General features: G+C 36.0%; 1 protein-coding gene across 1 annotated transcript in view; it reads left to right on the top strand.

The window, feature by feature from the left end:
• Window positions 1-24193, top strand: part of PCCA (propionyl-CoA carboxylase subunit alpha) — a 220856-nt gene that overhangs the window by 120508 nt on the left and 76155 nt on the right. The window contains 3 exon segments of the mRNA XM_032226371.1: window positions 6379-6414; window positions 6417-6486; window positions 13771-13875. Coding sequence (XP_032082262.1) covers window positions 6379-6414; window positions 6417-6486; window positions 13771-13875 — 211 coding nt within the window.

Raw genomic sequence — 24193 nt, forward strand, 5'->3', positions numbered from 1 at the left:
CTGGGTTAGAATTTAGCATACTGCAATATTTATATACTTTAATATATTGTAGCAATAGCAATAGTACATAATACACATTTATTCCAAGGTGCTGAAGATAATGTACATGTTTCTTGCATCTTATTGTTTTCTCTCTATAGGACTATGAAATTGAAAAATAATATAAATAAGTTTTATTATTGTAGTAATAGATCATAAACGAAGTGTCATAACATAGCATGCAACAGAACAATTAGGTTTCCTGTGTAAATATTGTCCGGTCCCAAGGTTACACCATAAAATGCAACACCCTCCAGCCTGCCAAGCCAGGGACTGTTACCAAACAATTTGCCTTAGATGTAATTGGACAAGGGGGGACATCCATAGGGAAAGGTGGAGAAATGGGAAGAGTTAACCAGATGCTTTGGGCATGAAAAATCAGATTCGGCTTTGCTACGTTGTAATCGCTTGGCTTTAGTAAACTATTGTTTCACTAGGAATGGAGTCAAGAATCTTCCTTTTCTGACTGACTAAGTTGGGATGGCTGACACATGCAGTGTTTGCCAAGAACTGTTTTTTAATATTGTTTGGAATAAGTACTTTCCTTGTATTTTTCATAGTAGTTTTCAGGAAATGTTATGTAGTAGTTGTCTGCCTTTTGCCTTTAATGCTATTTAAAATAAATTAAAATACCTATTAAATGTGCATTTCTAAGATAGTCTTGCAAAGTAGCAGTCCTCAATATCATTATACTATTTAAGTTGCTCTGAAAACTTGATGTTTTTACAACTAAAAACTATGTGAATGAAGTTTTTTAATTTCACTTAACTCAATTAAAATTCTCAGCAAGTTAAATATATTGAAATTGTTTATCTACGGCAAGACATAGGACACCATTAAGTTTACATGGAAAAATGCAAATTTGTGTTTTGCGAATGTCAAGTTGACAGAAGCTGAATATGTAAAAAGGACTAATCAACGCAGAATATGTTTAGTGTCAGTAAATATTTATATTGAAGAATGTTTCCCATGAATGATGAAGTGCCACAGGCAGTTTATTCTCAATTTACTAATTAAATTCTATGACTCGGATCACCATGTTCTTGCAATTTCTGTATCTTTTTGTACAATATACATAAGCCATTATGTAGACTATGGTGATAAATGGCATATGAGATGCTCATTCAAAATATTTTTACTCCATATTTAAAGCTGATAATAAATTACAATTTTAATTTATTAAGAATTAATTTATTAAAAATTTGCAATTTATCTGTTCCAATTTTGTCTTAAAGAGTAGAATTTGATAGTTCTTTAACTGAACACAAACAGTTTATACTTTTGACTTTTCTGCTTTTCATTTTTATTTTACTGTATTCCACAAAGCCTAAAGTGATGAGGCATTTTTGCTTACAATTGCAAAAATTACAATTGGGGTTGTCAAAAGAACTGCAGAAGGAGGAACAGCTAGGAATACTACTAGCCTTTCTTTCTTTGATTTACGATGTGCTACAGGGTTGCTTGCCTTTCCTGTTTAATATGAAATAACTGGAGGAAAATTATGCAGAACTTTGGAGTTTGCTATTGTTAGGCAGTTGATATGTTCACTGGAATTGTGCCTGGAATTAGCTGTGGAATGAATATGAGCAAAGAAAGCGAAGTGTAGTGCCAAAATACCTCTTGGTCACGAAGTTGCCTGATCTAAAAATGGATGAAAGTGCCCTGTGTGCTTTTTAAAATTTATTTTTTAGAATTAAGAATATATATTTAAAAAGAGATAGAAATTTAATTCTAAAAGTGCAATGAAAGATGCGCTTTGTTCAGCTAAATCTAACCATGTTTTCCCTTCGGAGCGAAATCAAAAGTGGTAACACTTTTTTTTTTGCATCAATGTCTGTTTACCTGTGTTTGTGTCTGTCTATCTATCTAGTTTTGTGATTTTAGTCTCAGTTACTTGGGGTATTAAGTTTATTTCTTTAAAAAAAAGTACAAGAGGAAATATCATTGAAGGATGAATTTATAGTTCAATGTGCATATAGGTTGGCCTTTGCTTGATCCTTTGAGAATGTAGGGATAATGTCTGGCTGATGTTTTTCAAACAGCAGGTAACCAACGGTGAACTCCAATAGGGGTCCATGTTTCTGTAGCCTCATAGTTATTCACACAGATGGGGGACATCTTGTGAACTCTCACTGGGGTCAAGCTAAACTGCAAATCATGCACTGAAATTTCTGAAGTCTTGGGTATAAAAAACACGCCGGTTGAGAATTGAAGCTCTAACTTTGCTTAGTTGGTTAAGCATCCAAATTTGGGCAAAAGAAAAACATATGCTCGGAGAATTAATTTATATTATGGAAGCATTTTTATAATACAGGTAGTGACCGTTCAAAGTTACAAGGGCAATTTAAAAAGTGACTTATGACTGTTTTTCACAGTTATGACCTTTTCAGCCTCCCCATGTGATCACATGATTAAAATTAAAATTAAGATGCTTGGCAATTGGTTCATACCATTGCTTGTGCCAAAGTCTCAAAGTCATGTGATCACCTTTTGCAACCTTCTGACCAACAAAGTCAAGGGGTAAGCCAAATTCCACTTTAACAACCGAGTTACTAACTTATCAACAGCAGTGATTTACTTAACTTAGCTGTGATCAGAAGGGTAATAAAATGGAGCAAATCTCTTTAAACATGTCTCACTTAACAACAGAAATATTGGGCTCATTGTGGTCATAGGTCAAGGACTACCTGTACTGCTGTTGCAAGTCATCTTGTAACTTCATTCATTGAACGAGTAGCCATTAAGTAAGCAGCATGTCAATCAGAAGGTTGGCAGTTCAGTGGTTCGAATCCCTAGCGCCGCATAACGGAGTGAGCTCTCATTACTTGCCCCAGCTTCTGCCAACCTAGCAGTTCCAAAGCACATAAAAAATGCAAGTAGAAAAATAGGGACCACTTTGGTGGGAAGGTAACAGCACTCTGTGCACCTTTGGCATTGAGTCATACGGCCACATGACTATGGAGAACGTCTTTGGACAGCACTGGCTCTTTGGCTTAGAAACGGAGATGAATACCGCCCCTAGAGTCGGAAATGACTAGCACACACGTTCGGGGGAACCTTTACCTTATCAGTAATTGCCCTAAATTCCAAAAAGCATTAACATTAGCACATTTCACTGTCCTCTCAACAGACGTTCTTGAGGATAAATATAAAATATTTCCTCACAAACTTAAGATTGGGCTCTAGTTCAGCAATCCTCAAGCTTTTCCTCACCATGGATCATTTTCTGGAAAAGTTTTTTCCCACAGACCAGACGGGGATGAGGGGGATGGTTTTGCATGTGACCTAGATCCTGCCCAAGTGCAGTTGCTGCTTACTTGCTTCCAGGTCTGGTTTCTAAGAGGTTGCAGACCCCTGCCATAGTTCACACCCTGCTATGTTGTGCCTTCTAAAAGGAGAGCCTATTTATAATGTTCTACTTGGCAAAATTCGTGAACTATTCTGATTATTTTATGTGAAATTATTTTTTACGAGACTAATACCACTTTGCATTCTTGAACGTGGATACATTTTCTTATACTCCCTTTAGGATTTATTAGGATTTATTTCATTTATATGCCGCCCTTTTCCCCAAAGGGGACTCAGGGCGGCTCACAACTCAGTCAAGGGAAAGGAGGTACAAACAGGGGAATACAAAGACAAACAAACAATACACAATTTAAAAACACACAACAACCATACCATTCGAGAAGGGGGGGCAGAAGCTCTTTAGCCCCAGGCCTGCTGGAATAGCCAGGTTTTAAGGGCTTTGCGGAAGGCCTGGAGGGCGGTGAGGGTTTGAATCTCCACGGGGAGTTCGTTCCAGAGGGTCGAAGCAGCCACAGAGAAGGCTCTCCTCTGAGTAGTCGCCAGTCGGCATTGGCCAGCGGATGGAATTCGGAGGAGGCCTAATCAGTGGGATCTAATCGGTCTATTGGAGGTAATTGGCAGCAGGCGGTCTCTCAAGTACCCAGAAAAACTAGAAATGCTCTGGTCACATCAATGATTTATTTCTTATGTTACATTGCTTTAATTTATTTGTTTAAACTGTTTAATTATTTTATTAACTCAGTGTTCCGATTAATGACTCTAATAAAGGCTACTACATACTGCTACCTGGAGGCCAGCCAGGAGACAACAAGTTGTTTGGAATTCTAAAGATGATAAATTGGGCTAGGGCAGTGTTTCTCAACCTTGGCGACTTTAAGTCCTGTGGAAGTCCTGTGGAAGTCCACAGGATTTAAAGTCACCAAGGTTGAGAAACACTGGGCTATGGTGTGACATTCCCTTGAGCGTGTTCTTGATAAGTATTAAGAGAGAAATATATACCTATTCAGATTTTATCAGAAACTTTATTTACCAGAAACTAACAAAAGTAGTAGCAGATATGCCTCTGAGCTGACCAGTAATCATAGAACACTTCTTGCTGGGGGTTGTAGGTCTACTCTGTGATTAAGTTTTTTGAAGGATTTTGCCACCTTTTAATACTTTTTTAAGAGACAAGGAGTATAATTACATTGGGAGATGGCTTCATGCCATATCTTATCGTGGCATATCTTATCAGTGACTTGGTCAAAACCTCAAACAGTGGACACGATGCCAGAGGTATTTATAGTTCTAACAGGCACTTATTGGGGAATATCTCATCACATCTCCAATAAACAATAGTGTGTAATTTGAGCGGGAACTCAAATAAGTGACCTTGTGATAAAACTAAGATATCACTTCTAGCAGGCAACACCTATATATAGTCTGCTAACATCTGATTGGTAAGAGACCCTTTGCTAGAAGTCCTTTTATAGGAAACAAGCATTATAGGAAATACTGCTTCTAATATGTAGCCATTGCCTGTCAGCCTTCAGCAGACGTTAGAGTAAGGAGTTCATGCATTCTGTTTAGTTTTTAAAAGTACAAACATAGATGAGAGGCTTACAGGAAAGATTCTGTATCATGCAATCTGCTGAGTGACTTTTTAAAAGCATGTGTGGAAAAATTTGCACACATAGCTCAGCTGGTAAAGAAATCTTCCCACAATTATTTATTATATTTACAAAAAGAAAAAAGGGTCCACACTCATATCTCCTCAACAGGCTTCCATGGTAGGGATAGCAATAGCATTTAGACATATATCGCTTCACAGTGTTTTACAGTCCTCTCTTAAGTGGTTTACAGAGTCAGCATTTTGCCCCCAACAATCTGGGTCCTCATTTTAACGATCTCGGAAGGATGAAAGGCTGAGTCAACCTTGAACCGGTGAGATTTGAACTGTCGAACTGCTGGCAGTCGGCAGTCAGCAGTATTTTGCCTGCAACACTGCATTCTAACCACTGTGCCACCACATCCTACTATGTTGAGGATGAAATCTTTTATCCCAGTTTATTCCAATAAACTGAGGTGGGAATTATGAAATGGAAACTTGGAGTGCCAGAGTTGGCTTTTCTTCTTTTGTGCAAAAAGAAAATGAAGTAATAATACATTTTATTATGGGCTATAAGAATAAGGAATTATCTGTAGCAATTCTGATTAGATAAATTAGCTCTTATTCCCAGGTAATCATATTTAGGACTTCAAACAGGATTAGAAGTCCTAAATATACTTACCTGGGAATAAGAAGCTAGTTTCCTAGCTTCTTATTCTTCTCCATGTGTAAGTTACCTCTTCAATAAATCTCCTATATCTATGGAGACTGTCTGTCCACTTCTGATTTTCCAGAATCCTCAATTAGATGATAATCTTTCATGAATAAAGAAGATATCCATTGAAGGCATCACATTTTTCATATTGAATCCCCCCCTTTTTTAAAAAAAGAAGTGAAGCAGTAACAGTTTCTTCTCCATCTTGTCTACTTCCATTTCAGCTTTGAATTTTCATTATTTACAACTCTGTTGCCTGTTTGCTGTATGGAACTTGTATTTCCATCCAAATGGAAGCCAATTGCTTTGCTCAATATTCGGATTATTCCTGAGTGATTGCTGTGCTTCACAATTTTGGGAGCGGAGGTTGCTTCAAGTTACTTTTTGACTCCTGGCAAAGTTCCTGAAATTTTCTTGTCAGGTTTTCCAGAAGCGGTTTGCCATTGTCTCCTACTTAGGAATGAGAGTGATGGTCCAAAATCACCCAATTTGGGTGTACCTAATGTGCCGGTAAAGCTCATAGTTTCCTGGTTTCTAGCCTGATTTCTAATCCACTACACCAATTTGTTCTATTAAATAGTAAACACTATTGACCTTAAAACTCATTTATTCAGGAATTTCTCATTTAGAGCTTTTTGCGGGGGCTGCTTTGACTTGTCAGTTCAAATATCATTAAGCATATGTTCTCTGGCTGCTAATCTAATGGGAATAAATGTTTTATTTTCAGGTGTTACTCATAATATAGCATTGCTACGTGAAGTAATAAAGCATCACGCTTTATCCAGGGAGACATCAGCACGAAGTTTCTTCCTGAGGTGTATACCGAAGGCTTCAAGGTGAAGGAAAACTCTCTCTTTAGAAATAATTATGTGAAATAGCCAGCCAGCCTTCCTTCCATCTTTCTTTCCTTCCTTCCCTTCCTTGCTTCTTTTTTCCTTCCTTCCTTCCTTCCTTCCTTTCTTCTTTCTTTCTCTCTCTGTCTCTGTCTCTGTCTCTCTTGTCTCTCTTTCTCTTTTCTTTCTTCTCAAAAAATTCTAATTTTATAAATATTTCTTTCCTAAATTCTAATTTTTGAGTTTAATCTGGTTAATTTAAAGTTTTGTTAACATTCAAGGAGATTCAAATAAATATTACGGGGTCTGGTTTTCTTGACAATGTCGTAAATTAAACACATTTGGGAAAGGCTTGATTTTTGCATAACAATGTCTGTGTGTTTGTTTTAGTTCAAAGGGAGGAAGAAATTCTTATTTTACTCATTTTAACGAACTATTTAAGTGACATACTACTGCTTGAAATGGATTCATGCTATGTTCTATGAGTCCAAAAACTGATTCTGAAAAATAAAATTTATATCATTGAATTTCCAAATAATATAGCCTTTTATGTCTAGTGAGCATTTAGTGTGATTCCATTTAATTCTTCCACTAATCATGGGAATAAAGGATATGAGAAACCATAAAGTACTTGCATTCAGTTTTGAGCAAGGGAGATCCAGTTTCCCATTTAGACAAACTGAATTTGTCAATTTAAGAAATAATTTTATAATCCTTTGCTTTTTTATTGTTAAGAACTTTGAAGTCAACTATTCCTTTTATGATTGAAATACAATTCCTGCTTATGGTAGTTAAGCTGATAAGCTTGGATATACAAAGTGCACATGTGTTGGGAGGGAAATAAGATTTTTGCAATCAAGGTTCAATGAAATAAACATTGTTTTTTAACAATGTATTTTAATTCTATGAAATGTCTTGACAGCTTTCCTATTAACCTCTGCTAGCAATTTTTTAATTACATTTTTTACTTGGAGTGAAATACTTGACACATATTCAGGCTAATTTCAAGTAAACATGTTCCTTTTTATTAGTAACAAAACACTTACATAGAGAAAGGGAATGAATAGAATTATTTACTTGTTAACCATCTAAGAATGAGAGACAATTTTCTACAGCTATAGAATTTCTACCTAGAAGCAATAAAATTCCATATACTTGAAGCAATGAAGACTTTATCTTCCTTTTTTCTTTTTCTGAAATGTTCAACTAGTCCAAAATATTGTACTAGTATTGATAAGGAGAGTTTTTTTTTTGTAAGGCAGCTTATTTTGGAGTAAATATGCAGAAGAGGCTTTCATCCTGCAGTGGATAGACAATGGCTAAAATGGTGAGATGATGGACCTCAGTATATTTATTTCAAAATATGCTGGCTTAAACAAAATTATCTTTAGGTATCAGTCTGTTGAGTCCAACTTTGTTAAATCAGGCTTTTCTCCATCTCCAAAATTCGAAATCTTCAGGCAAAAACAAACCCAGAGGTAGAGGACATAGAGAGGCAAGCAGACTTCAAGTTCTGCTCCCAGATATACTATCACTCCTGCCTGCTATCATAGCAGTTAGAGACAGTGAATCATTGCAAAACCTTCTCACTTGTATGATGTCCTGCACTTCCATCAGCCATCCTGGTTGAAAGGGTTTGTTCCTGTATTCTGGAGAGGTGGAGAAAACTGGGCATATCCTTCTTTGCTTTCTTTTAAAGAGACATTCAAACAAAATTTATTTTCCAGATCATAGGCATCCTGTCCATTCAGACAGCGTTTATCTTCAGTGGCTGTTTAAAGACGGATGGATTGTAGTCACAGCACAGGTAGCTAGATTCTGTGCAGCAGCATTAAAGATTCTTCGGAACCTGATAAATAATCCATTATAGCTAATTAAACAATGTACCAAATCTTTTGGTGTTATCGCCTTGTTGCATTTTAGTGTCTTAACAACAGGCCTTCACAATTTAGGGACTAATATTATATTATAGCTTAGCTGTGTTCTTTATGTACAGTTGACAGACGGGATGCTAAATTATGATTTTAACATAGATTTTATTTCTATTATTTATTTTAGAATTTTTAACTAGATACCCATTGAATATTTTTAATTGTACTGGTTTTTGACTGTAATAAACATTTGACATGACATGACAGCTATTAAGGAATCAAAAATTATGCATATAAGATATGTTATATGTATACTTTGTAACTTAGAAATTGGACTAAATAGTGCCATAACTGAATAAACCATTTTGCCGTTTTTTAATTCAGTATCACTTAGCATCTTATGTAATAAATAGTATATAAAACGGCTTACAACCAAATTTACATCAACTGAAGTTTTTTATATTTAATATTGAAGAAGGAGTATTCTACGTGGTGCTGATCACGAGGACCATGTTGCATTAGATATTACTAAGTTTCAAAAGAGGATTGATTAAACAATCAGTTATCTTCACTGACAAAAGCATAAGTGGATTAAACATGTATTCTTTTCAGGGAATAGGAGAACCAGGTAAAAATGCTTGTATTATGTTTTTTTTAAAAATCTCATTTTTGAAATAATAGTGAAGAGAATATAAGAATATTGATGATTCCAATATAAAAAGAATATTCTCTTTTTAATCTATTTGCAGCAATGTATTTGTTTATTTATTTAAACCAATCCATATAGAGACATTGCTCAACTGTATTTGATTTAAATATATTTTATGCATTGATAGACTAACAAATTAACTTTGAAAATCATGTGCTATTTTCATTAATATTGTCAAAGAAATATTACTAGATTTTACATTACTCCATGTAGATTAAGAACTAATGATTACAAAGAGTCAGAACCATTACAAAATAAACCATGATTCTCTTCCACTCATGATTAAAAAAATAAAGGAATGGCAACCAATATTTTTCATTACTGCTTGGCATAAAGAAGTTAAAATGCCTGTTTTGCCAAAAAAGGCTGTTCTGGTTTAATCTCTTTATTTCAGTTGCTTATTGTTTGGTTTTGTATAGGGAAACATTTTTTCTTCACTTCTCTATAATTATAAAAAACCTCTACTCAGGCGAACTATACAACATAAACATGAAGGATGTCTCAGCATGCCAACTTGGAAAATTATTTTGAATTTTTTTCAATTAGTTCATTTTATTAGAAACTGAAATTTTCAGTAAGTACAAAGTTAATCATTTAACAACCATGTGATTCAAGGACTTCCTGTAATTTTTTTTCAAAATCACTTAATTAGATTTCTTTTTTTATATTCTCTTTTTAAAAATCTTTTAATATTCTATATTGCTACTGCTATTTTTCCAACATGTTTTGACTTGTAAAATAAATGAAAAACAGTCCAGTGAAAACAAAGCCTTAAACCATCACAGGCTACTTGCATGTGATGAAACACACAAGAATTCTGTTTCCCTATTCGTGTATGGGATAAACTTTGATTAGCAAATTCATACTAACATGTTGAGGATAAAATCAAACTCCTGAAATCCTTTGAAATTTTCGTAATTGTTATAAAGGGGGGATGATGGCTCAGTGGTTAAAGATGTTGAGCTTGTCAGCTGGAAGGCCAGGTTCAAGAACCAAGTGCTGCGCAATGGAGTGAACTCCGTTACCTGCCCCAAACTCCTGCCTACCTAGCAGTTCAAAAACATGCAAATGTGAGTAGATAAATAGGTACCACTTCGGTGGGAAGGTAACAGCATCCCGTGCTCCTTGGCGTATAGTCATGCTAGCAACGTGACCATGGAAAAGCTCTTTGGACAGCACTGTCTCCCTTGGCTAAGAAACTGAGTTGATCATTGCACCCTAGAGTCGGACATGACTTGACAGGGGAAACCTTTACCTTTACCTTACCTTGCTATATGACTAATAGATGTTATGATTCTTAGAATTGCTGTGGTCAGAATGTCAGAATTGTCAGAATGTGTCAAAACTAATAATAGTTTTAGAAAATTCAGCAAAGTATTTAACATTACTTGAATGCTGATAGATAAACTAGTTGTACCAGAGCTAATAGGCAACTCTTTATATGGAAGACAAGGGGGAAGTAAATAAGTCTTGTCTTCATCCTAATGATGCAACTGTGTTCTTGCATCAGATGCCATGAAATATTACATAATCATCTCATTTGCCCAAATATACTGTGAGACAGGTGCCATTCGTTTGACATTACAATGGCCAACTCTTGACACCTAGGTTGGTACATTACTATTATAGGAAATGAAGATCTGAATGGGACTAATACAAGAGTCTCCAAACTTGAAACTCTTAAGACTTGTGGACTTCACCTCCCAGAATTCCTCAGCTAGCCATGCTGGCTGGAGAATTCTAGGAGTTGAAGTCCACAAGTCTTAAAGTTGCCAAGTTTGGAGACCTCTGGACTAATATGATCAAGTGATAGCATAAAGGCAACATCATTCTTACTATATATGGATAGTGAGATGGGCAGCGTATAATATAATAAAGTAATAAAATAAATCCTCTATTCTGAATATGGACATAGGTTACTGGGATTAATTTATAAAACTCTCAAATATATTAGTTGAGCATAGCTTTTGAAAAATGACTTCACAGAGATTATGCTGCACAAAGGACTCTTGGATACTATATATGACTTGGAACATCTATGCACATCAAGTCAAAGCCCATGAGGGACAAAGCATGTATGCATAAGCAAGAGAATTATGCATACATGCTTAATTTTTGCATCCTCCTTCTCCTCCCCATTAACCTGTACAGAGGAAAATCAGGAAGCTCATTTAATCATAGATCTATAGGCTAGACCGGTAGTATTAAAATAAATAAAAACTATGTCAAAATTTTTTTTAGCTAAAAGAAAGTAATTAAAAATTATTAAGATTAAGATTGTAAAAATGTAACATTTCAAATGTAACATTTCAAGTAACATTTCAAATGACATTGAAATGGATGCCACCAAATAAAAACAATAAACCAGCTGAAAAGAATTTAAACACCTGACAAACCAGCAAGTATATAAGATGAATAGAAAAAAAATCAGTTTTATGCAGAATACTGGGAATAAACCAATCCAGCTGACCATGCTTGATACTTGCTGACCAGATTAGTTACCGCATGATTTATTTTATATGCACCTGCATAGAACCTAATTGTTGCACATTGTTTCAGGATTAATATTAGAAATATCACTCTGAGTCAGGAAATAAAAATTGAAACATGTGCTGCTAAAAGCAAATTCAATAAAAAAACAAATAAATAAATGAAACCAGCAGAATAGAGCCCTTAACTTCTCTGGTTAATTACTCTTGAACTGATATTACTGTTAGGAAGTTATTCCCACCCTCTCTCCTCACTACTAATAAATTTATTAGTCCACAATTTCTACTTGGAAGGAAAAGACACTTGTGTTGGCTTTATTTCTATGTGATAGTTTTTCCATTGCCCTAACCCATACCCTAATCTAATCCTAACCTCTCAGTTACCTGTTTTAATTTCTTTAAATTCTTCTTGAGCCTAATCCTAACTCTTTAAATCATGATGCTCAGAAATAGCGAGAATATTTTAAGTGGGATCTGATCAAAGCAGAAAAGAATGGAATATTTTTATTCCAGTGACTTGGAAATTAAATCTGTTGATGTAGTCCAAAATTGTACAAGCCTTCTTTGCAGCCATATCATACTGCTAACTTCTATTCCATTTTCAATCAACTGCTGTTCTAAGATCTATTCAGGTTCTATTTTCATACGATGAGTTCCCCATTTTATAAATAATTTGATCTTTTCTCCCCCGAGTAAAGAACATTACATGCCTCCATTAAATTTTATTTGTTACTTTCAGCTGATATTCCGGCCTATGAATTTTGTTTTATTTTTAAGATATTAACTGTCACATCTAGTTTATTGATTTTAACCTCTATAGGGGAAAACATTGAGAGGTTTTTGTTACTCGGTAAACTGTCAAAGAAGTCTGTTGCATAACACAATCAAATGAATATTTTGAGGTCCTTTACACATCGGCTAATATCCCTATCAATTTAGCCACAATTGAGAATTTATGGATTTAGGATTATTTACAGCAATTAAAAGCTAGTGTCTTTATTGGCCCTTTTGGCAAAAAGATCTATCTTGGCTTTCTTTGGGGAGGATGAGGAACACAACCTATCACAAATCCTATTGTGCCTTAATATGAAGTATGATCCCAATCTAGAACTTGCATCAATGAATATGTTTAATGTCATGTTCATGTAACATTTGTCATAGTTTGCATAACTGATTTCCTCAAAATAGTCAAATTTATGACTTTGCCAAGCCAAAAAATCCGTTTATGACTTAGAGTGCTATGAGACTTGTAGTTGTACATATTTACAAATTACATCAAGATTCAGGTGTGACTTTACCACAGTAGCCAAACTAAGTCAGTTAATTCAGGATCTGGCCAAGTGAGGGCTATCTACGGTCCTGTCTGACGAGCCCACAACCTCGGTGCTGCCTGTCCTCCACAGAGAAAGGTTCCGGTACTTTCTAACCAAGCACTTCACGTTAGTCTTTCCTTGCTTCTTTTCCTCTGAAAGTGGAGGGCTCAAGAAGGGGATTGGGGCAGCCCCAGTGGTATCAGGTATCTCACGGGGTAGCCTAAGGGGAGGGGTCCTCGCCCTGGCAGAAAGTGAGGGGGGAGAGAAGAGTCTGACGGTGCTGGAGCTGCAGAAACAGAGACCAAACATCGGTCTCCGGTTCTGCAGTTCCAGCTCCATCAGGCTCTTCTCTTCTCCCCCCTCCCATTTTCTGCCAGGGCAAGGACCCGCCCTCTAGGCTTCCCTGCAAGATGCCTGATCCCACCAGGGCTGCCCCAATTGGAGAAGTGTGGTGAACTCTGTGCTGGGGCTAAGATGCACATGCCCATAGAGAGGGCTCTGACTACGCCCTCTGGCACATGTGCCATAGGTTCGCCACCACTGTCCTAGGCACTCCTAGAAAACAAAATAGTATATGGCTACAAGCAAGATATTTCGAATTGTGCACCCTGCCCAAAGAAGAGACAAGATAACCTGGAATGGTAGTCATCATCTTGTGAGACTAAAGTTGGATGAGGGATCATCTTTCTTGTGCCTTCTATTCAGTGTGTACCTTATTTGAAGAAGTCTCATTTTGCAATTGGGAAATCTTCTGGCAAGAAGTTATGATAAATGTTGCAATGTACTTTAAAATTTCTTAATGTGCCCATTGACTGCAAACACATAACAATTCCTGTTCTAACTAAAATGAATATAAATAAGATGGTGATACATATAATTCATTTGAAATTTGATTTCAAAATCTAGGGCACAGATTGAAAGACTCTGAAAAAATGGAGCTACTAGTAATAGCAGTGTCTCTATATATGGCTCAACGACTTAGATCACAGAGATTTCTGGGAACTCCAAGGTAAGTTTGATTCTAGAACATTTTGTTAGTTAATGGTGTCATAGAGAGCTGTTGAAAATTGACAAGATTATTATTTGTTTCCTTTAAACATTTTAAATATGAATGTTACCTATTAAAGGTCATCTGGACATAAGTCAACATAGATTGTAGATAAACAATCTAAAACTTCAGACTACCTCAGACATTTGGGTGAAACTCTTTAAAAATCCAGGAGAGGGAGAAAATGAATAAATATCTTATTAACTGTAATAATTAATTTCATTTGAAATAAAATGAATTTATTTTGTGCTGACTGCTATGTAATTTTTGATTATGACCTCATGAGTCAAAGTATACTATGTATAAATGAATGAATGAATGAAAAAGAAAAGAAAGAAAGAAAAGAAAAGAAGAGAAAGAAAGAAAGAAAGAAGAAATTCTGTTTGTTAAACAGACTGTGCTGTTTCAAACAACATGCTGAATATAAAAATATGGAAGCTGTGATAACTGTATGTATGTTGATATGTATGTATGTATGTATGTATGTATGTATGTATGACATTTATTTGCTACCTATCTGCTATCCAATGAGCAATGAACAATCATAAAACACAGTGGATAAAATCATTAATAAATACAAACCATTAACACCAGATGGGAAAGAAGGGAGTCAGACATACTGGGTGTGGGTGTGGAGATGGGATTAAGTTTTAGTTAGTCAACTACCTCCAGTATGAAAATCATCCATTGTATGAATGGAATGGAATGTTGGAATGTTTATTTAATTTGTATGCCGCCCCACTCCCGAGGGACTCAGGGCGGCTAACAACCAAAAAGGGGGGAAGGGGATACAAATAGGACAAAAGACAGACAGAGTAAAAACAACAACAGTCATAACATTTCAAGTGGGGCTGGAAATTCATCAGCCCCAGGCCTGCCGGAACAACCAGGTCTTTGTGGCTTTGCGGAAAGCCTGGAGGTGGTGAGGGTCCGGATCTCCACGGGGAGATCGTTCCATAGGGCCGGAGCAGCCACAGAGAAGGCCCTCCCCCGGGGATTTGCCAGTCGGCACTGGCTGGCGGATGGAATTCGGAGGAGGCCTAATCTGTAGGATCTGATCGGTCGTAGGGAGGTAATTGGCAGGAGGCGGTCTCTCAAGTACCCAGGTCTGATACCATGTAGGCTTTAAAAGTAACAACTAGCACCTTGAAGCGTGTCCGGAGCCCAATAGGCAGCCAGTGCAGCTCGTGGAGGATAGGTGTAACATCAAATGTCTAAGTTTTGGGAGAAGTACTAAGTTTTATATAAATTACCAAAATGGTACAGTATAAGTTGCTAATTTTAAATTTTATGAAGCATTCAGTCATATGTCATTTTCTTCTAAAAAGAAATATCTTCTCCATTGCTTTCATCCATATATTTGGGAATATGCATTCAATATATTTAAATTATAATTATGTGATATAAATCTCATGAAATTAATAGTTAATACTCAATATGTTGCCTGAATTTTCTGTCTCCTGGTTAGTACTATCACTGTAAACCTATTTTTATAACTTAGGCATATGTATGCTAGTTATGGCTGGACATTTCATTTTTGGGTGCTTTAAATCATATTTGATCATTAAAATTGTTTTCATTGAGCTACTTTTTATACAGAGGGTAGCCTTTTTAAGTAGACATCTGCTCACACAATGGGAAGTTCCCTTCTGCTCTTCCTCTCTGCATCCTCTGTGCTTGCCGAATTTGCTCTAATTGAAATAAGATAGTAATTTCTTGGTTCTTTTTTAAGGAATAAAGACTCTAAAATGTAAAGTTATAGATGCAGCATTGTTTTTAAAAATGCAACAATTTGACATCTGAATTCTCAAAATCTCATGGATTTATTGTGCTGGTTCATATTCCATATCTATATTAATTGTTGTCTTAAATGCATCTATTGAATGTCCTGTTTGCAAATAAATTCTCATGAACCTTCACAGTTGGCCATAGGCATTTATGGGAATTAGAATAGCACGGGTAGTCCTTGATTTACAACAGTTCATTTAATGACCATTGAAAAAAGTGACTTATGACCATTTTTCACAGTTAACGACCATTACAACATCCCATGATATGTGATCAAAGTTCAGATCAGTGGTGGGTTGCTCCCGATTCGGCCAGGTTCAGCTGAACTTGTAGTATCGGTGGCGGGAGGCCCCACCCACCTGCCCACATGTGCATAAGCATTGCGCGAGCGAGTGCGGGGAGCGCACCTGAACCGGTAGTAAAAATATTTGCAACCCACCACTGGTTCAGATGCTTGGCAACTGGTTTATTTGCGACCTCCTCACAAGCAGAGTCAATGGGGAAGGCAATTCACTTAACAACTAGGTTACTAACTTAAACTGAGGCAAGAAAGATCATAAAACTCACAAGAAATGTCTCACTTAACAACAGAAATTTTGGATTTCAATTGTGGGGTTGTGAAGACTACCTGTGCAATATTTGGAAGGCTACATCTTGCTTATTGCTAATCAAAGACACATCTCTGTGTTATGATACTTTTTGTGATGGAAAAGTAGTGTGAACTATTAGCATATGTAATAACTCAAGTTTCTCTAAGATCATCTGAAGTGCTCTCATGATATTAGCTTTTGGGAGTGGTATTATTATATTCAGTGGATGACCTCTAAATGATCATTCTGACAGCAAATGGCCACAGTGTGTTTATGTTTGTAAAACTTGCTACTGTGGTTGATTCTGTATCCCTCATTATCATGGTGAGCCTCTTCTGAATGTGTTTCTCACTGCTGTTTTTGAGCAGTGGTCTACAGAAGTGGAACTCCAAATGGGTCTGACCAAGACAAGATAGATTGCAGCAATAACCACCCATGATTTGGTGCATTCTCTTATTAGCATTTTAGTTTATGTCATCTTTAACTTGTGGCTTGCAAGGATTCCCAGATTACCTTTGCAGGTATGAGATGTGTTGTTTCTGACAGTGTACCTCCCCACCCCATCCCCAAATACCATATTTTTCGGACTATAAGACGCACCGGAGTATAAGATGCACCTAGATTTCTAAGAGGAAAACAAGAAAAAAATAGTTTTTGGCCTCCGCGCCCCCAGGAGCACTTTGCAGGCCTCCCAAACCCTTCACGGGTCCTGTTTGTGCCAAAAACGAGCCCATTTTTGATGAAAACAGGATGCAGAGGAGGGTTTCAGGAGGCCAAAAACAGGGCTGTATTCAGTCTATAAGATGCACAGATATTTCCAGCTACTTTTTTGGTGGGAGGAAGGGAAAAGTTCATCTTATAGTCCAAAAAAAATCAGTAACTAGATATATTCCTACCACAAGTTTGCATTTTCCACTTTTTAGCTTGGAATTTTAAAACTTACTGTTCATTCAGTTATTTATCCCCTAAGGGCAGTGTCACAGTTATTTCTTCAAACTAGTTATCAAAATGTCCGATATTATAGAAATCTAGTTGACAGACGATATGCAGATAATAGAGCTAGCCATTATGCAAAGGAGTTATGAACAATTAATGTGTTTAAGTGCTTTATATACTTTGCTTAGGTTTTACTCAGTTTACTTAACATCCTGATTTATTATATAGCGGGTACCACTTTTTGATAAAGATCAAGTTTATATTATGCAGTGAAACAAAAGTCTTGCAATTGTCATGTTACGAATACTGTTTCAAGTGGAAAAACCTTTGGCTTAAATGAAAGTAGATTGTTTGAATACCCCCCTCCCCCAATTTAAAGTGTTGTTCATCCCCTATATTTGGCTGGAATTCTAATTATGTAGGAGATTAGGAGAATAAATGCTCCAGGTGGGACATTTCATGGGTCTATCAGTGTAATGGTTGTATTTCTAAACTCAAACACCTACTGCACTTCCTATGTGTTGCTTGTATTGGCTACTAATATTTTCCTAGTATCACTGTTAGTTTTGGCGTTCCATAACATGGAAAAACCCACTGTATTACCAACAATGGCATATTGTACTTAAAATGTGACAAATTCTTTTTAAAATCCGCAACAAATTATTTGTTTAATCTGTTAAACAATTTACCTACTATTGAAGGTAGTAGGATACCTTTCTTGCAAATTAGTGTCCTCCGGATGCCCTTGATTTTGATTATAGCAGCTGGAAATTATAGAAGGTGAAATCAATACAGTTAGAGGATATCAGATGATAACAGAAGCAGCCATTTGAAGACCTTGTCTAGGTAGACTGGTCCCATTTTTCTTTCCTTTTGTTGGGTTCTTGTTCTGTTTCATTTAAATCAGACTTTCCTTTTGTGGATAATGAAATGGAGGCAACAGATTGTTGAAAGATATAAGGATTGTAAAATTTCAGGGCTTAATTGAGACACTTTAGAAATGAAAAGAAATATAAGTACATACTGTACTTGAAACAGCTACATTTACATTGTTATTTCAAAGAAATAGATTTGGAGTCCAAATCCTCTTGTGATTCTCTAAAACAATGTTTTGTACAAAATACTGTTCATTTAGATGTAATTATTCAATATAGTGGATGAATAATACAGAGGACCAGGGACATATATTGTCACGGCATCTTGATATGAGTGCCTTTGCAACATAGCTTTAACAATATATTAATAGTTTTTGGATTAGTTTTATATATTCACTAGTGGCTGTTAAATCAAGATGAGACATGAAGCTCTCTCTCTTGATTTTTTGAAATCGCAATGATGTAAAAAAAAAAAAACCTGGTGAATTTGAACAGCATTTCTAGGAGTGCTGAATTACTAGTTATCTGGGAATAATCTATCTCCTAAATGAGCCATTTTCTGGTAGCAATAACTATACATATAGAATTCTTACAACACACAGTTGTCTGCATGTAAAATCTGTGGCTACGCATACACACCATATCACATTATGCAAGCATATGCATTATGCACAGTATATATAATTTCAGACACACAGTATGAGTGGATACACTTCCCACAATTTTCTGGAGATACTTGGTTTAGTCAAGAATGCAAACCGTATGTAACAAACTCTCAGTCAGAACAGTTGATCCCATGTGATTTTAAGTGCGTTTGGAACTTTCCAAGCAGTTGGCCACGAGAGAAAAATGAAACGAGTTGGAAGAAAAAGACATCCAAAGGACTCTAACTGCTTGTGGAACTAGTTTGGGGGTATCCTGTTAGGAAAGTGTATGTTTGTTCATACACATATTTGTGAGCCGGGATTTTTGATTTGAAGATGAATCTTCCCTTTGATTCTCCTGCTGCAAAAGATGGGTAAGACCAAGTGGCATAATTATTGTTAGTATACTCCTCTGTTCCCTGTGATGATTCCAAAAGCTCTTGCACAGTTCACTGGTATTATTGTAGTTCTTTGGCTGCAGGATACTTGGCAGCTGTTGCACCCCACTGGCAAATCCTATTCATACTTCTTTTCTATTCACCACTGCTGTTGGAGAATTGATTTCTCCCTCCTCTGCTCTAACCTTTCCCAATTCATTTTGGATTGTTCAGTGTGAAACATTTTAATTTCATATCATAAAGCCATTCAGCTTTCACACCGTTCCTTTTTGTTTTTTAACTTGTCACTAGGGTAACAGTAGAGCATGCTTCCTCTAGGCAATCAGCTTTATATTTTGCATGCTTAATGTTGCATTAAGTGCTTGCATTTTTGTTTAACCTTCTTAAATAATCTAAGATCAATCTCATGAAGAACTAATGTGATGTCTCTTCTAAAACTCTCTTAAAATGTCAGAGATGATTGGTAAAAAACTGAAAGAGTGAAATAGAATATAAAAATCTTCTCTACATAAGTAATGATCACCTCCAACAGATAGACACAAATGTAATGTTACCCAACATAATTATTCATATAGCCTGTAATGCACATTACCTTTCTAGCATTTATAATTGGAAATAAAAATGTTTACACATCACCACGTTAAGGATGAATGTTAAAAAGACTTTTTAAATATTTATTATATTTATGAAAAGTACATTTTGTGATCCTGGTATGAAATGATTGACTTCTTTCTCTTCTTCACATTTGCTCTCATCCTATTTTTCATTTCTTACATGAATTTATGAAACTCTCTTTGGATACTTCTAAGAGTAACATTAAATCAATTTTTATGTCTCGTAGACAAAAGTTGCAATCTCCATTGTTTTCTCTGTCTCTAACTTCAAATATAAACAAGTAGATCTTTTATTATGCTTAGATAGAAGTGCATGAAATGAAAACACTAAAGTGATTTTTAGGATGTTAGACAATGCAATTGATACTGTTATTTTCTAAAGTTTTTATGCTATATATTTTAGAAAGTATCTTAAAAATAATATAGCTGATATTGTTATTTTTATTTGCTGTAGTTACTCACACCCTAATGTTATTTTTTTTCCCTTTGGTCTTTTCAGTTAGCTTACAAAAACAATTTCTTGGGCTAATTTTATAAGCCTTATTCTAGTTCCTTGTTTAAATTAGAGGGAAAGCTACTTTGTTATCATGTCTGCCAAAAAGTGGTTTGGCAAGGTTTGTGACAGAATTTAGCCCAAAAAACCTAACATATGTAGCAGTTAATTTACTGGTAGCTTGACCCTCATGACAGAGCTGTTCTTACCAAAAAGAATTGATTTGCAATCTGATATTTAAGATAGAAGTAGGCTTTTAAATGAAGCTTATGTCCATCACAGTCAACCATATTAATCAAAGAAATAATATGATTGAACTCAAACAATCCCAATCTGTTATCAGATGACTAGGAGCCTCCATAAATCCAAATTATTATTATTTAATTATTACTACAGGAAGCTGTAAAATCACACCACTCGGTGTTTGTGTATGTGGGGGCGCTCTGCATAAATGGACAAACACAGGTCTACATCTTTATTAATGTGAGCTCTTCGATCTGTTTTCATTTCATTAGTGATTGTTTGCATTTTTCTCTCTCCCTCTTTATACTGTACCCAGGCATGCTCATATGATACACATGTGGTTTGCACTCATGCTGCTTTTCAGCTTGGTTAGAATTTTGTTAGTAACAAGCACTTACGTATATGGGGGGGGGGGGAAATACATTACGTATATTGTGCCAAGAAGCACAGGGCAAGTGGAGAGATGGAGAGCAGTGTGACAAAATGATGAGTTGCTAACAAATATTTGCACTGGTTGTAACCAGCTCTTCCTTGCTGTTGTTCAGTCATCTTGTATCTCCAAAGCCATTTCAACCACCCACCCACCCCCAGCCCTTTTTAATGAATGTGTAGCTACTGATATTTAGAAATTGTTTAAAGAGACAGTGCAGATCACAGCAAATGACCTAGTTCCTCTTCATTAAGATTGTTGGTACAGATAGAAAGTTTATTTAAAATGTCCTTAACGTTAGTATCGCAGTATTTTGACACTTTCTTTTTATCTTTGTTGATTACCTTTTTTTCAAATTAATCCCCTCCCCTATGCCTTCCTTTTTATACTTCTTGACCAATCATGAAAGCTGAATAGGTCTCCAAGTTACAAAAAGGTAGGGATTTTAAAAGCAGTTAAAATCAGCTTTTGAAAGGCAGTTATTTGTATCAGTTTGAATGAATCAAATCATATCAGTCTCATGTTGAAAAATCATTTTAAAATGCTTAACTCCTCTCCATCTGAAAAATATAAGTACACTTACAGATATCAAATTCCAGTGATACCAGCAATTACTCATTTATGAATCTTTGCTTTCTCTGAAAAAGGAGGAACGACATTTTACGCTTTCTTTTTATTTGTATTAATGTTATCTCACATCCTTCATCAGTATTTGCTTTATAGAAGTTTTATTTAATTACCCTTTGTCTTTAGCAGCGGTACATCATGTCTATGAGGAATGCACATAATTTGTATAATAAATACTGCCATAAAATATATTACAGAAAATTCTGGGGCATAAGTAAGTACAGTGACACATCATTATAAACAAATTCAGAATGTTCCCTAACAAACCTAATTCTTTCTTATTTTGAATTGATAGACTAAATTATTCCATTGTTGCTAATGTTTTCATGAAACATCTCCAAATGCGATAAACTTGTCTTCTGACAAGAAGACAAAATCCAGTTCTTAAGATAGGCAGTTGTAATTGTGGCCCCAAGGACATCTTGAAGTAGATTACTTTGGATGGGTTGCTGTCTAGACAAGAAATAAAGTCAATCCCACAAGTCAAGACCAGGTGGAGAACTGACTGAGTGGCAGACTGCTGGAAAAGACTCTGAAAAGACTTTGAAGCTCGATAAGCAGGTGATTTTAAAGTGTTTTAAAGAATCTAATTGCAACTTCCATTTAGCGAATTGACTCATTTGTGAGTCTCCATATGAACTAGATCTATTAGCTAGACAGGCAATCCTTAGAATGTGGGCATTCAACCACAATATGTACTTGATAGCAGACCATTGTTATCATTACAGAAACCCTCACATTGAACGTAGCAGTTATAAGCTGATAAAAAAGCTAAAATTTAAAACTCTCTCCAGCCAGTATCACCTCTTTACCCACCCCCATTAATTTTTAGCTCACCTTGCATTTGTTTTTGGAATGATTTCTTTTGAAAAATGGCTGATTCTTTTGAGGGAGAGAGGAAAGCTGTACCTGCTCTAAACTTTAAACGTTCTGTGAAACGGTGGCATGGTGCATTAAGACTAACAGAGAGTAGAGAAAATACTTTGGCCACCTAATGACAAGAAAGGACTCACTGGAGAAGAGGCTAATGCTGGGAACGATTGAGGGCAAAAGAAGGAGGAGATGACAGAGAATGAGGTGGTGGATGGAGTTACCGAAGCAGTAAGTGTGAGCTTAAATGGACTCCAAAGGTGGTAGAGGACAGGAAGGCCTGGAGGAAACGTTGTCTAAGGGGTTGCGATGGGTCAGACATAACTTTGCAACTAATAAAAACAACAAAAGTAAGGAAGCCTTAGCAACTGAGTTATGGGATCTGAAATGATGACCCAAAGGGGCCTGGGTTATCTAGTCCAATCAATTATTCTGAAACTGAATGATTATCAAGAGTAATATCTACAAATGTAGTGAGTGTAGCTTGTTTCTAAAAGTAGTGGAATGTATGAACAACCCCAAGGAAAGAGGGGAAGAGATGCTGCCCAGGAAACAATTTGACAAGAGTGGCTTAATGTCAGAGAAAGAAACTCAAGTACAATCCACCTTACCGGATCAAGCAGTTAAAAATGGAGGTGGGAAATTTGTGCCTTCAAACTTACCAGATTCTGTTAAAGCTGTTTACAATAAAGTAGAATTGGTTCATCTTGTCATTTTTCCTGTCAGATTTACTGAGATGGCTGACAAATATTTTAGAATTATTTTCCGTATTGTCCAAATGCTATATTTTCTTTTGCCCTTTGTTCTCATTCACCTATTGAGAAACCATCTAATATTGAAAATCTTATAGCAAGCAATGTATGTATGTATGTATATGTATGTATATGCATGTAAGTATGTCTTGACAACTTTGAACATTGGGCCCTATCTAACCAAATGAAATTCAGGGTACATCAAAGTAAGGTTTTACACTTAGGGGGGAAAAGCCAACTATATAGATACAGAGTAGGTGAAACTTGGCTTAATGCCAGTAACTGTGATAGACATCTTGGACTCATTGTGGACAATTATTTAAATGTGAGGCAGCCGCCAAAAAAGCCAATGCAGTCCTTTGCTGCATTAATAGAGGGATAGATTCAAATCACATGAAGTTCTAGTAACACTTTACCAAACCTTAGTAACACTATCCTGAGAACACTACATCAAGTTCTGGTCACCACAATATAAAAAAACATTGCGATTTTAGAAAGAGTGCAGAGAACAAAAATAAGAATGATTAGGGGACTGGAAACCCCAAATCATTAAAAAATTTAGATTTGCCTGCAGTGTAGAGAGCTCTATTTCAAAATGAATCCTCAGTTCCCTTCTCTGTAATTAGAAGGGTGCTTGAGCAGGGGATTGGACTAGAAGATATCCAAGACCCTTCCAACTCTATTTTTCTATATTCTGTGTTCTATTCATCAAAGTTAAGCATTCCATGCCATAATTAGAGCTCCCAATATACAATGATGGTCACCACAGTTCTGCATTGTTTTCTGTGCCCCGAATACTTCATATAATATTCATGTGAGGTGCTATAATTATTTCAATTCAGATATCAAAGCCAAATAATTGTTAATTGAATAGTTTCAAACTATTGCTTGATATCCTAATTTGGTAGTCTTTTACAGATGATGTGTGAGTTTATGCAGCATTGGCATTAAAAATTAAATCTATTTGATACAACTTCAGAGATCTGGACATTGAGTCTTTATTGATTAGCCCTCGGGCC

This window comes from Thamnophis elegans, chromosome 11, assembly GCF_009769535.1.
Source record: "Thamnophis elegans isolate rThaEle1 chromosome 11, rThaEle1.pri, whole genome shotgun sequence".
Classification (NCBI taxonomy): Eukaryota; Metazoa; Chordata; class Lepidosauria; order Squamata; family Colubridae; genus Thamnophis; species Thamnophis elegans.